The sequence below is a fragment of the Kogia breviceps genome, chromosome 19, assembly GCF_026419965.1.
Source record: "Kogia breviceps isolate mKogBre1 chromosome 19, mKogBre1 haplotype 1, whole genome shotgun sequence".
Classification (NCBI taxonomy): Eukaryota; Metazoa; Chordata; class Mammalia; order Artiodactyla; family Physeteridae; genus Kogia; species Kogia breviceps.
The window spans coordinates 36,996,358-37,009,568 of record NC_081328.1 but is presented as its reverse complement, the minus strand read 5'-3'; the positions used below and the strand labels follow the sequence as shown (position 1 = coordinate 37,009,568).

The 13,211-nt window shown below is 45.7% G+C and overlaps 1 protein-coding gene across 1 annotated transcript; it reads left to right on the top strand.

Annotated features, from left to right (window-relative positions):
• The first annotated feature begins 806 nt into the window (after window positions 1-806).
• SPMAP1 (sperm microtubule associated protein 1) lies at window positions 807-3,469 on the top strand. Its single transcript, XM_059046552.2, has 3 exons — window positions 807-1,013; window positions 2,352-2,451; window positions 3,312-3,469. The coding sequence occupies exons 1-3, from the start codon at window positions 807-809 to the stop codon at window positions 3,467-3,469; spliced, it is 465 nt and encodes a 154-aa protein (XP_058902535.1).
• Window positions 3,470-13,211: the final 9,742 nt, after the last annotated feature.

Below are 13,211 nucleotides of genomic sequence, written 5' to 3'. Positions count from 1 at the left end.
GATGCTGGGATTGGTGATTATGTGTAGGTATACTGCAACCTTTTCCTAATTAATACATGTGCCTTTGTATTATATTATTATGTATAATATGTTTATGTTGCTAGTATTATGATAGTAACAAAAGAATTCCTGGATTTATTGCCTCATCTGTAAAATGATAATAGCACCTCAGAGTTGGTGCAGGGAGCAGAGAAATTTGTGTAAGTCACTTTGGTATGTAAAGCATCTATATGAGTTTATGCAAGGGGGAAATTTGGGAATAAAAAATATAAAGGGGGCTTCCCTGGTGGCGCAGTGGTTGAGAGTCCGCCTGCTGATGCAGGGGACACGGGTTCGTGCCCCGGTCCGGGAAGATCCCACATGCCGCGGAGCGGATGGGCCCGTGAGCCATGGCCAATATGACCCTGCGCGTCCGCAGCCTGTGCTCCGCAACGGGAGAGGCCACAACAGTGAGAGGCCCGCGTACCGAAAAAAAATAAAAAATAAAAAAAATAAAGTGGGAGCAGAGAACCTTGCTCTTAAAAGGAAAACAGGGAGCTGGGCCCTACTGCGTTAACACTGCCCACATTCAGTAATCCCCCTTCTCTTCAATCTGATTCCTCTTGCGTGGTCCCCCTCCTAGACATCCCTCACCTCTGGGCCATTTAAGCAACTTCCCCGCAGCCCCGAGAGCCTACCTCGTAGGATGGGGACAGTAGGGTTTGTGTCACAGAGGTCTCTGACATCACGTAACAATGCGCAGGGGAGCCCCAACCTAGGACCCTCCGCTCCCGCTAGAAAAGCCCTCGGAGGTTGCGGTGGCTAGGATGGCGCACTTCTGCGCGTGTCCCCTGTGGCTGGAGAAGAGCTTCATCTTGGACGGAGTGGCCGTGAGTACCATGGCCCGCACCTATGAGCACGTGAGGCCCAAGCTCTGGTCGGCGATTCCACCCTACAACGCTCAGCAGGACTACCACGCCCGCCAGTACTTCCGGAGCCGCGTGGTTCCGCCCATCTTGCGGAAAACTGGTCAGGTACAGGAAAGCCGTGGAGGACCCCACCGTTTGTGCCCGCAGAGCTTGGCCCTCGTGGCGGGGCCGACTTCCCAGATCCGGGCGTCTCATGGCAGCGCCCTCACCACCAGGGAGGCTCCCCGACTCGCACCCTCTCAGTTTTCTTAATGAAACCCGGGAACTGGCGGAGGCGGGAGGCAGGTGTTGAGCGCAAGCTCACTGAGCTCAGAGAACCACCTTCCACGCCTGAACTTGAGAATGATCTCATTTTGGGTTTCTGCAAGCCTCTGCCAAACAAATGGGTTTCGTTGTCCTTTTTGGCATCACGGATCCACCCTTTGGGGTGACCTCCCGCCGCAAATTCTCAAAAAGCCCGACAATCGTTAAAAAGACAACTGCTTAGGTGAGGTGCCCTCGGTCCGGTGACGTCATAGTTCAAGAGGGCTCGCTCGACTGGAAGGAAACCTCCCAAAGTTCTGCAGCCCTCGCTTCTCCCCAGGCCTTTTCCCTCGTGGATGTTGCCCCTCCCCCGCAGAGTACTTCCCCGGGATCAAAGATTCTGAGGCTATTATAGGCTCAGCTCCAATTTTTTTCAACACTTTTACTTCCAATATTTGTGTCTATAATACATGTCAGTGACTTAGGGAGAGGAGGACTTAATGCGGGTTATTCTGTGAACAAATCTCGGGAGTTTTTGTGGTCCCGGGTGTTCGTGTGTGCGCCTGTGTGTTCAGTACATGCATATGGACACACACATCTGTGTGTGCCATGTTTGTGTGTGTTTGCTGTCTACTCATGTAATTTTTATAGCAGAAGGAGCCAGAATCTGGGGGAAAACTCGAGAGTTTAAAAGCTTGAAAAATAATACGGTGTACACACTTTTGAAATTTTCTATTTTCCATTTTGTAAGTATTCTTTAATCATCACAGACACCATTTGTGGTAGGTATTATTTTCATTGAAATTAAGATCATGTTTATTGAAACTTTAGTATGCCAGGCCCTTTATTTGAAGGCCTTTGATATCTCACTTAAATTTCAAAGCAAGCCCCCCATTTTACCCATGAGGAAATTGAGGTCCCAAAAAGCTGTGTCATTGTCCTAAGGTCACAACAGCTTGTTAGGGGTAGAGCTGGAATTAGAACCAGTCTCTCTGGCGTTAGACATTGAGCCCTTAACTGCCAAGCTACACTGCCTCTCCCTGAAAGGCAATAAGTCACAAAGTATATTTAATCTGTCTGGCCCAGTTACCCCTGGCTGTGACCTCTCCCTCCCTCCAACAAGCCCGGAGGCAGGGGTTGGACCCTGCATCTCTCTGCATCATGACTGACAGTCTTCTGCATTTTCTCTCTCATTCTCAGGGTAATGGCGGTACAGGAAGGGATGGCTGGATAGTGGATTATTTCCGTATCTTCGGGAAAGAGCAGAGATACCTCAACAGGAGAAACTGGGCAGGGGCAGGCAAGTGCCACCTCCCTTTCCAGTCTCACCATGGTCCCACCTAGAAAGAGTGGTGTGCATTCCACAGAGAGAGAAACTGGGCCATAAAGAGACCTGGTTGGGGGAAGAGAGCCAGGGTCTGACTGCATCCTCCAGCTCTTCTCATACATGAGCAGATGGTGCCACAGTGCTCCCTAATAGTTATTGAGCATCCGCTGTATGTCAGGTGCTTTTTACCCTCAGAGTATCCTCAGGTTACAGCCAGGGAAATTGAGGTTTAGGGAGTTAAAATGATTTGCTAAGAAGGGCTGAGCTGGGGTTGGAATTCTACTCTTTGCAACGAAAGCCTGCGTTCTTCTCACTGCTCCCAGAGCAGGCTGTGTCCTGCTCACTCTCTAGGCCCCATTTAGCAGCAACAGGAAAAGGGAGAGTTGAGACCTGTTTTTCTGGCAGGGTGAACCCTCCTCCCACCCCAACTCCACCACCCTTTGGCCACATTCTAGTCACATGTCCCCTGGCACCATTGGCCAAATTAAGCTCATCCATTTTCTCCAGCTGGGTCAGATTCAAGGGTGAAATTTTCTCAGTTCTCCTGGCAGCAAAGCAAGTTCAGCCAAGGCCAGAAATTTCTGGCCCTTCCTGTCCCAGCATGTACCATTCATGCTTCTCCTGCATGCTATTCCTAGTATGAGGTTTGGTTTCAAGGATGCCATCTGTCTCCTCCACCTCACCAACCCTTGGCTTTTCAGGATTGAGGGTTCAGCTGGGACATGGAAGCCCAGTGACTATACCTGGATTGGCCTCCTATACCAGCCCAGTGGGAGCGGGGAAAGCAAGAGGGGGCTGAATACAGGCTCAGGCCTCTCTCTCTGTCCCCCAAGGGCATTCCCTCCAGCAGGTGACCGGACATGACCACTATAATGCCAATCTGAAAGCGACCCAGGGGTTCAATGGTCGGTTTGGCTATCGCCGGAACACCCCAGCCCTCCGCCAGCGCCCATCTGTCTTTGGAGAGGTCACCCAATTCCCTCTCTACTAACAGCAGCTCTTCTCTTCACACTCCTCGACCTGAATTTCTAAGATGTGTATATGAACTCTCAGTGTTATTTTAGATTAAAACTTTTGTGTGTGTGTCTCCAAGTGTGCTGTTTCTTCTTTGAGGCTGGTGGAGGGGGCAAGCTAGTTTCTCCATCCTCGGCTTCCCTACCCTATGGAGGAGGTGGGAGGAGAAAGGGCATCTCAGGGTGTGCCCTTAAACTCCATGCAAACGGAGTGCCAGGCTTGAAAGGAGAGGCCTCAGGTCTCCCCTGCCACTGTGATAAGGAGGAACCATGCTACTTAAACCCTCATCTAAGCTCTTCCCCAGGAATCGGGACGGCCCAGGTCAGAAGCTGGCTACTGTTTCCATCAAGAACGGAGCAGGCAGTGCGGCCACAGGGATTGGCGTTGGTTGCCCTGAGAAGGAGTTCCTGATTTTCCTGAGCCCTCCCATCCGAAAGAACTGACATCGTCCTTCTCGTTCCCACCCTCAACCCATCAAGAGGCAAACAGACAAACAGAGTGTATCTGGGGCCGAGGATTCTGACACAGTAATACCGTGTATATGGAAGCTTTCTCTACTAATGCTATGTCAGCTTCCTTTTCAGCTAGATTCCAGCATGTCATTTTTCAAGTGCCCCACCCAGTTTATTGGTGGCCAAGAGGAAAACCAGAGCAGATGATGGATACAAAAGGAGGTGGAGCTTTAGAATACAAATCTTGCCAGAATTCCAGAGTGGGTAGAACCTGTTCGTATTGAATCACCATAAGTGGACAAGGAAGAGAGTCCCAGGAGGTTGTGGGGTTGTAGCTCAGAGGTAGAGCATTTGACTGCTAAGTCAAGAGGTCTCAGGTTCAATCCTGGTTGCTCCCTCCCTTCCTCCTTTATCCTTTTACTTCCATTAAGTGGAAGTGAGTAAATATTTCTTCACTCCCAGCCCCAGGGTCACTAGAGGAGGAAGACAAGAATTCTCAACAGATTCTTGTTCAGAAGTACTAGTTATGCTCACATTCTAAATGACCACTGAGAACAGATCCCTGGAGGACTCCGTTGGGCTTCAATTAAGACAAAGTCCATGAGGAAATTCTTAGTCTAAGATTAGATCTGAGCACCGTGAACACAATTTAGCAATATGATGTATGACAGGGTAAAGATAAAGACATTCGTACAACATGTATTGTTGAGAGCTTAGCACACGCAAGGCTGCCGTGAATTAAAAGATGAAAGAGGGCAGCTGTCCTCAGGGAGCTTTCAGTCTAGTGGAAGTTGACACATTCACACACAGCCGTCAGAGGAAGAGCACTCTGTAGCTCAAGAAAGAGATACCTTTTAAAAAGACCTATCCAGGGCTTCCCTGGTGGCGCAGTGGTTGAGAATCCGCCTGCCGATGCAGGGGACACGGGTTCGTGCCCCGGTCCAGGAAGATCCCACATGCCGCGGAGCGGCTGGGCCTGTGATCCGTGAGCCATGGCCGCTGAGCCTGCGCGTCCGGAGCCTGTGCTCTGTAACGGGAAAAGCCACAACAGTGAGAGGTACGCTTACCGCAAAGACCCATTCAGGGACTCTCCTGGCGGTTCAGTGGTTAAGGCTCAGTGCTTCCAACGCAGGGAGTGTGTGTTCGATCTCTAGTCGGGGAACTAAGATCCCACAAGTGCTGTGTGGCTAAGAAACTTTTAAAAAGACCTACCCACTTTTTCTAGATATAATTTAGAAATCCAGCTCAGTCTTGTCCCTGGAAGTGTCCACTGCTTGTGCCAAGAACCCTAGGCACATCTTCAGGACAATTCCTCAAGTTTGAAAATGGAAGCATTTGATTGGAAGCCCTGAAGTGGAAGCATTTGATTGGGCGAGCCGTGGTCAGACACGCATGTCGTTTTCCTCCAGGAAGGGAACAAGGTGGTCTTGCCTCACCAGGTTTGACAACACAAGATATTATCCCAGAATTGGAGGGGTGGGTGTTTGGATGTAAAAATGAATGCATCACCACTACACCTTTTTTCCTCCTTGAAGAAACTACTGTAATGATAAGTTATAAATTTCAGTCCTGGCAGTCAAAGGTTTGCTTTCTCACGCCCCTTTATTTCCCATTTGCTAAAATTAATTAAATCAAAATTTTGTATTAAATCGTGTTCACATTTTATGGTGATCATGTAAATACTATTTATTATTGAGTCTATCCATATATACTGTGATAGTATTTCCTTTCTTGAAAACTTTTCTGAAGAAAATTACCTCATTTTCTCATTTGTGTATTTTTCTTTGTGACTATTGGTAATTTGAACTTCAACAGCCTCACAGTACAATTATTCACCTGCTCCAAATGTACCAAATTAATTTTTTAAGGCAGTCCTCCTGACACCCTCCATCCTTCTGTTTCAGGCTGTTTAGACCTGTCACCCAGTTTGGGGTGCCTTGGGAATTCCCATTCTGTCTCCTCTGTGTTGGATGCTCTCTGTTTCCTGGGCAATGTCTTCTTTTTTCTTAGTTTCCTTCTTTATATGGTGGAGAATAATCCGCAGGAGCTTCTTGAGAAAGAATATATGGGAGGCAAAATTCTTGAGTCCTGGCATGTCTGAAAATATTTTTATTTTACCCCAACACTTGAGAGATAGTTTGTCTGGGAATAAAATTATTGTTGAGAATTTTTTTTCAGAAGTTTGAAAATCATTTTCTTCTAGCTTCTCTTGGTAGGTTTGATGTCATTCTTATTTCCATATGTGACTTGCTTCTCTCTGTAAAATCTTTGAATCTTTGTTCCTGATGTTCTGAAGTTTTTCAATGATGTACATGGTGATCCCTTTCAATCTAGAGATTCAAATCCTATCTTAAGTTTTATTTTTCTTTTATACTTTGTTCTCCATTGTTTGCTCATCTGGGGACCTACCTTTTCTCTCCTACTGTTCCTTTGTCTTTTTCTTCCCCCCTACTCTTCATTTGTCTTTTTGTTGTACTTTCTAGGAGATTTGCTCATTTGATCTTCCGACTTTTTTGTTAGCTTTTTGATTTCAGTTTTCTCATAGTTCCAACTGCTCCTTTGCTACTACATTCTGTTCTAGTTTTATGGATACAGGTTATTCTCTGGTTTCTTTAAAATTATGGTTGTTTCTGAAGTATTCTTCTCCAAGTATTGTCTATTTTTCCTCAGTGTCCTTTTTGCTGCTGTTTCCTTTGGTTTTAGATTCTTGTGTTGAGAGCATTCACCAAATGACTGGCACTCCATAGGGTTAAGGCCATTGGAAGCTCTGTGTTCTTCAGTAGGGCTTGCTGACTGATGGATTTCCTTGTGGAGAGTCCAAGGGTGAGCCAGCCTTTTCATTTGGGAACTTCCAAATGTCTATATCTGTGGATCACCATGCCCCTATTCCTTGGGTCATTTAGTTTCTCCATAGAAAAATTCTGAGATCTCCTGCCTGGGGAGTAGAACAAGGAGGAGGAAGGGAATTAGTGATGCCATATTTTAATAAGCAGACTTTCACTTAATCCCTACAGCCATCTGAAAGCACTTGGCCACCCAGTTGGAAGTGGAGGGGTCTCACAGGTTCAGTCTCCCCAACAGATCTTTCACCCTTGGGACTGGGGATAGAGATTAAGGATCTTAACTGCTCCTTATATAGACTCTCACCAAAATACCCTATTTGCAGCCCACCTGGTGGTGCCAAGTTCCCAGCTTTTCTGGGATTCCTCAAGTATCAGTCACACTGATACTTTCCAAGAGTTCTCACTCTTGGAAACCACCATTCCATATTCTGTCTGTATGAATTTGACTACTGTAGTACCTCATATAAGTGCAATCACACCGTGTTTGTGTCTTTTGTGTCTGGCTTATTTTACTTAGCATAAAGTCTTCAAGATTCCTCCATGTTGTAGCAGGTGTCAGAATTTCATTCCTTTCTAAGGCTGAATTTTATATACACACAAACATATATATATATATATATATATATATATATAAACACTTCGTTTATCCATTCATCAGTGGACACTTGCATTGCTTCCATCTTTTGCTTACTGTGTATGATGCTACTATGAACAGAATATACAAATATCTGTTTGAGTGCCTACTTCAGATTCTTTGGAGTATGTACTCAGAAGCAGAACTGTTGGTTCATATGGTAATTCTATGTTTGACTTTTTGAGGAACTGCCATATACCCAGAGATATTTTAAAATTTGATGCCTAGTGGGACCCAGGTCTCCAGATTTGTTTCTTTATCTCCCAGGTCATTTTAATGTGCACTCAAGATGAAGAACCACTGTCAGAGCCAATACTTAGGTTTCAGCTTCCTCTTCTCTGCTAAATCACACACCCCCACACTGCTTTCCATCTTCAAAAACTGTTTGACACAGCTCTTCTGTTCCCTCTCCAGTTCTCTTTGTCCTTGTCAAGTTATATATGCTATTGTTTTAGAAGAGTTTTGGGAGGGAATGGAGCTATTGATAAATATACATGTTCCATGTTTGTTTCTCTATGATAATTATTTTATATGGATTTTTAAATGTGCATACACGTGGCCTATCTCTTGAGTTGGAATTCCTTAGGAGCAACTGCTTTGCTGTGCTTGCTCTTTCTTTACAGTGGCCAGGAAACAGTTTTCTTGCATTCCCCCATTCATTCATTCACTCATTTGTTCATGTAGCCACAGTACAGAACGCCTACCACGTGCTGGGAGCACACGGTATGCCCCACATAGGATGGCAGTTGTTGGCCAAACAACAGATATAACTCTACCAATGTACATATTTGGTCAAATGAAAGCTGTCTTCAGTTCCTTGCCCTTTTTGTTGTGTCTTTGTTTTGATAGACACATGCCAGGATGATATATGAAGTTGCTTTTAACACACTGAGCCACCTCCACCTTTTAACCTTAGTAATTAAAAGGTCACCTTTTTATTTATTTATTTTTAATTAATTTATTTTTTGGTTGCCCTGGGTCTTCGCTGCTGTGCGCGGGCTTTCTCTAGTTGTGGCGATCAGGGGCTGTATCAGTTTCAGGGTACAGGCTTCTCATTTCGGTGGCTTGTTGCTAAGCACAAGCTCTAGGTGCACCGGCTTGGTTGCTTTGTGGCATGTGGGATCTTCCCAGACCAGGGCTCGAACCTGTGTCCCCTGCATTGGCAGGCAGATTCTTAACCACTGTGCCACCAGGGGAGTCCCCCACCCTTTAGATTAAGTGTTGCAACACTTAACAGAATTTGGACTTATTACAGCAGAACTAGAATCTTTCATTACCCAGCAGGAGTCCCAACCTCAAGTCCTACTGTTCCCTATGCAATCACTACACCTTTTCTATCTCTTAGTAGTTTCCAAGAAACCTGGGGGCTTTGGGTCCAATTCTACCCAGTGTTGCTGAAGAAGTTTTTGAGAAAGCTCAGCTGAAACTGCCTTAATTAATTAATTAATCATCAAAGTGTGGAAGAAGGGACTTGCTGTCCCTTCCTTTTGCTCTCACAGGGCCCCAGCTGGGGAGAGAGTACTTCCTTACAATATTCAGAAGGAATGTCTATTACTGGATGATGGCAATGCACTGGTGGGGGTCAGAACTCCGTGGTGGAATAGTTTGTCACAAGGCAGCTGGTCCCTATTTCAATTCAGTTTTCTTCCCCAGAAACTCCCCCCTCTATTTCTAAGAGACAGCTTAAACCCAATTGGCATCACTTTTAGAAGCCTGTTTGTACATTGATAGCTGAAATGCTTTTATGTCCCTTCCTTTGCCACTTAGCAAGAATTGCTTAAGTGGAGGGAGTACATGCCACACACTCGGTGCTGTACTTTGGCTTCACATCTTGTACCTCAGTCTGTCCCAAGGGTGGGATGGGTATACAGGTACATGCAATTTGACAGCAGCTAGCCAACAAACAGGTCACAAAAAACGCTGAACCACAGAATGAAAAAATTATTCCTTTTTCAATTCTTTTTTGTTCCTGAGTAATTTAAGGGAAAAGTTTTATTTGGTGTCAACTGTATAACACTTCTGAATCCTCTCTCTTTTTTAATCAAAGAGAGTAGATGTAACTATCTAGCTAGTGTTTTTTATTTGTTTGTTTTTGCTGTGCCACGTAGCGGGCCCTGGGCAGTGAAAGCATGACATCCTAACCACTGGACCGCCATGGAATTCCCTAGCTAGTGTTTAATACTTTGTATTTGATTTTCCATTCTATTTCTGGCAAGTGATACTGGTTTTCTTTATTTAATGACAACTTTATTGATATAATTCGTACTTGATAAATTTACCTATCAAACATGCACAATTCAATTGTTTTTAGTATATTCACAGTTGTGAAACGGTCACCACAATCAATTGTAGAACGTTTTCATCAACCCCAAAAGAAACCCCATACCCATTGGCAATCACTCCCCATTCCCTCCAACCTATCCATCTCTAGGCAACCACTGATCTACTTTTTATCTCTATAGATTTGCCTATTCTAGACATTTCATATACATTGAATCATATAACATGTGGTCTTTTGTGACTGGCTTCTTTCACTCAGATACTGGTTTTCAAAGTTTATCCATGTTGTAGCATGTATCAGGACTTCACTCCTTTTTATGGCCATATAATATTCCATTGTGTGGATATACCACTTTTATCTGGCCATTCATCAGTTGATGGATATTTGGGTTGTTTCCATGTGTTGGCGCTTATGAATAATGCTGCTATTGTCAAAGAAAAAAAATAGTTGATCTAAGAATGAAATGGAAAATTTTATGCAAGCCAAATCGAGAATTATAACCCAGGAACCGCCTCTCAGAAAGCTCTGAGAACTGTTCTGCCCATTAGAGGTCAAAGCACAGTTATATATGGTTTTGAGACTGAGGACTGTACATTAAATGACAGTTTACACAATCCAGGTCTACAGGTACAAAGCAAGTAGTGGGTGGGTCACGGGTCACAAGATTAAGAAGGAAGGTTATCTCCTAAGGAGTTGTGACCCTTGATGAGATTAAGAAGGAATGTTATCTCTAAAGACATCTGGTTAATGCAGATATACAATATACACTAAAGGGGAGGGGGAAGAGGCTCAAATGGGCAAAGACAAATTTTCTGTTTAAATTTTTCTTGCTATAAAATGAGTTTTATTTCATCACTATGAATATTCACGTACAAGTTTTGTTTTTTGGTTTTTTTTGTGGTATGCGGGCCTCACTGTTGTGGCCTCTCCCTTTGCGGAGCACAGGCTTCAGACGCGCAGGCTCAGCGGCCACGGTTCACGGGCCCAGCCGCTCCGCGGCACGTGGGATCCTCCCAGACCGGGGCACGAACCCACGTCCCCTGCATCGGCAGGCGGACTCCCAACCAGTGCGCCACCAGGGAAGCCCACGTACAAGTTTTTGTATGGATATATGTTATCATTTAACCTACATATATACTGAGGTGTGGACTTGCTGGGTCATTTGGTAATGTTACTGAAAGTGGGGTCTGGCTGCTCACCTCTCAAAAGCCAGTAAAAAGGCAAGGTTGGTGGAAAGGAAAATTTGCTTTATTTTGGATGCTGGCAACTGGGGGGAGGGCAGACTCCTGTCCAAAGGCTGACTCCCCACCACTGACAATCAGTGGGCAAGAGCTTTTATAGATGGAGGGAGGGCGCTACATGCAGAAAGCTCTGACAGTCATCTTAAAATTGGTCATGCGGTGGTCTGACTGGCATCATCCTGATTGTTTTAAGTACAGTTAATCTTCAGCTCCAGAGTCAGTTTGTTCCCATTTCCTTGAGGCCAGTTCTTGGAATTGTAGCAGCTTATGTCACGGCTACAGTCTGGTCATCGCGTAGTTAGCTTCTGGGGTGGTTTCAGTATCTACAAGACAGCTCACAGGACATGGCTCAGAATATTATCTATAGCCCATGAGAAGGAACTAAAAGTCCTTGACTATGCTTAACGACTAAATTATCTTATTTCTCTGATTAAACTTATTCTTGGGCTAAAGTTTTTTCACAGACAAAAGGCAGGCGGAGGATATGGCGGGGAAGGACCATAGGGTCCTGCTCTGTTTCAGTAATTATGTTTAACCTTTTGAGGAACTGCTAGACTGTTTTCCAAAGGGTTGATTTTCTGTTAAAGTTTCTTTTTCAAATAAATTTAAGTAAATATTGACTCCGTACACAACAGCTACAAGAACTAATAAGTGGGGAATTCCCTGGCGGTCCAGTGGTTAGGACTTGGCACTTTCACTACCAGGGCCCAGGTTTGATCCCTGGTGGGGGAATTAAATTCCACGAACGTGCAGTGCTGACAAAAGAAATAATAATAAAATAGCTTCACAGTGGTGATCATTTTGAAATGTATAGAAATACTGAATTACTATATTGTGCTCCAGCAACTTACATAGTGTTGTAGGTCAATTATTCTTCAGAAATAAACAGGGACTTCGCTGGTGGCGCAGTGGTTAAGAATCCACCTGCCAATGCAGGAGACGTGGGTTTGAGCCCTGTCTGGGAAGATCCCACATGCCGCGGAGCAGCTAAGTCCATGCACCACAACTACTGAGCCTGTGCTCTAGAGCCCACAAGCCACAACTACTGCGCCTGTGTGCCACAACTACTGAAGCCCGTGCTCTGCAACAAGAGAAGCCACTGCAATGAGAAGACTGCACACTGCAACGAAGAGTAGCCCCCGCTCGTCGCAACTAGAGAAAGCCCGTGCACAGCAACAAAGATCCAATGCAGCCGAAAACAAATATTTTTTTAAAGCTGCTGGATTCTGAAAAATAATGTAGTTATTAAAAACAAACAAACAGGGCTTCCCTGGTGGCGCAGTGGTTGAGAGTCCGCCTGCCGATGCAGGGGACACAGGTTAGTGTCCTGGTCCGGGAAGATCCCACATGCCGCAGAGCGGCTGGGCCCATGAGGCATGGCCGCTGAGCCTGCTTGTCTGGAGCCTGTGCTCTGCAATGGGTGAGGCCACAACAGTGAGAGGCCCGCGTACCGAAAAAAAAGAAAAAGAAAAAATGACTCCGTGCTCCCAGTGCAGGGGGCCCAGGTTCGATCCCTGGTCAGGGAAATAGATCCCACATGCATGCTGCAACCAAGAGCCTGCATGCTGCAACTAAAAGATCCCTCATGGACTTCCCTGGTGGCCAATGCAGGGCACACAGGTTCGAGCCCTGGTCCAGGCTCAAGATACCACATGCCGCAGAGCAAATAAGCCCGTGCACCACAGCTACTGAGCCTGTGCGCTAGAGCCCGCGAGCCACAACTACTGAGCCCAAGTGCCACAATTACTGAAGCCCGCGTGCCTAGAGCCGGTGCACCAAAACGAAGAGTAGCCCCTGTTCGCCGGTACTAGAGAAAGCCTGTGCGCAGCAACGAAGACCCAGTGCAGCCAAAAATAAATAAATTAAATAAATTAAAAAAAGAAGATCCCTCATGCCACAGTGAAGATCCCACGTGCCGCAACCAAGACCCGGCGCAACCAAATAAATAAATATTTTAAAAGTACTTAGGGGGCTTCCCTGGTGGCACAGTGGTTGAGAATCCGCCTGCCGATGCAGGGGACACGGGTTCGTGCCCTGGTCCGGGAAGATCCCACATGCCGCGGAGCAACTAAGCCCGTGAGCCATGGCCGCTGAGCCTGTGCGCCCGGAGCCTGTGCTCCGCAACGGGAGAGGCCACAACAGTGAGAGGCCCGCATACCGCAAAAAAAAAAAAAAAAAAAAAAAAAAAAAAAGTACTTAGGAATAAACTTAACGAATGATGGGCAAGATCTCTATTCTGAAAATTACAAAACACTGCTGAAATTAAAG

Excerpts from the sequence above, each read along its gene's own strand:
- SPMAP1 (XM_059046552.2), top strand. The coding sequence starts at position 807 with ATGGCGCACTTCTGCGCGTGTCCCCTGTGGCTGGAGAAGAGCTTCATC. Across the intron at positions 1,014-2,351 it reads TCTTGCGGAAAACTGGTCAG|GGTAATGGCGGTACAGGAAG; the intron begins GTACAGGAAAGC and ends TCTCATTCTCAG. Across the intron at positions 2,452-3,311 it reads GAGAAACTGGGCAGGGGCAG|GGCATTCCCTCCAGCAGGTG; the intron begins GCAAGTGCCACC and ends CTGTCCCCCAAG.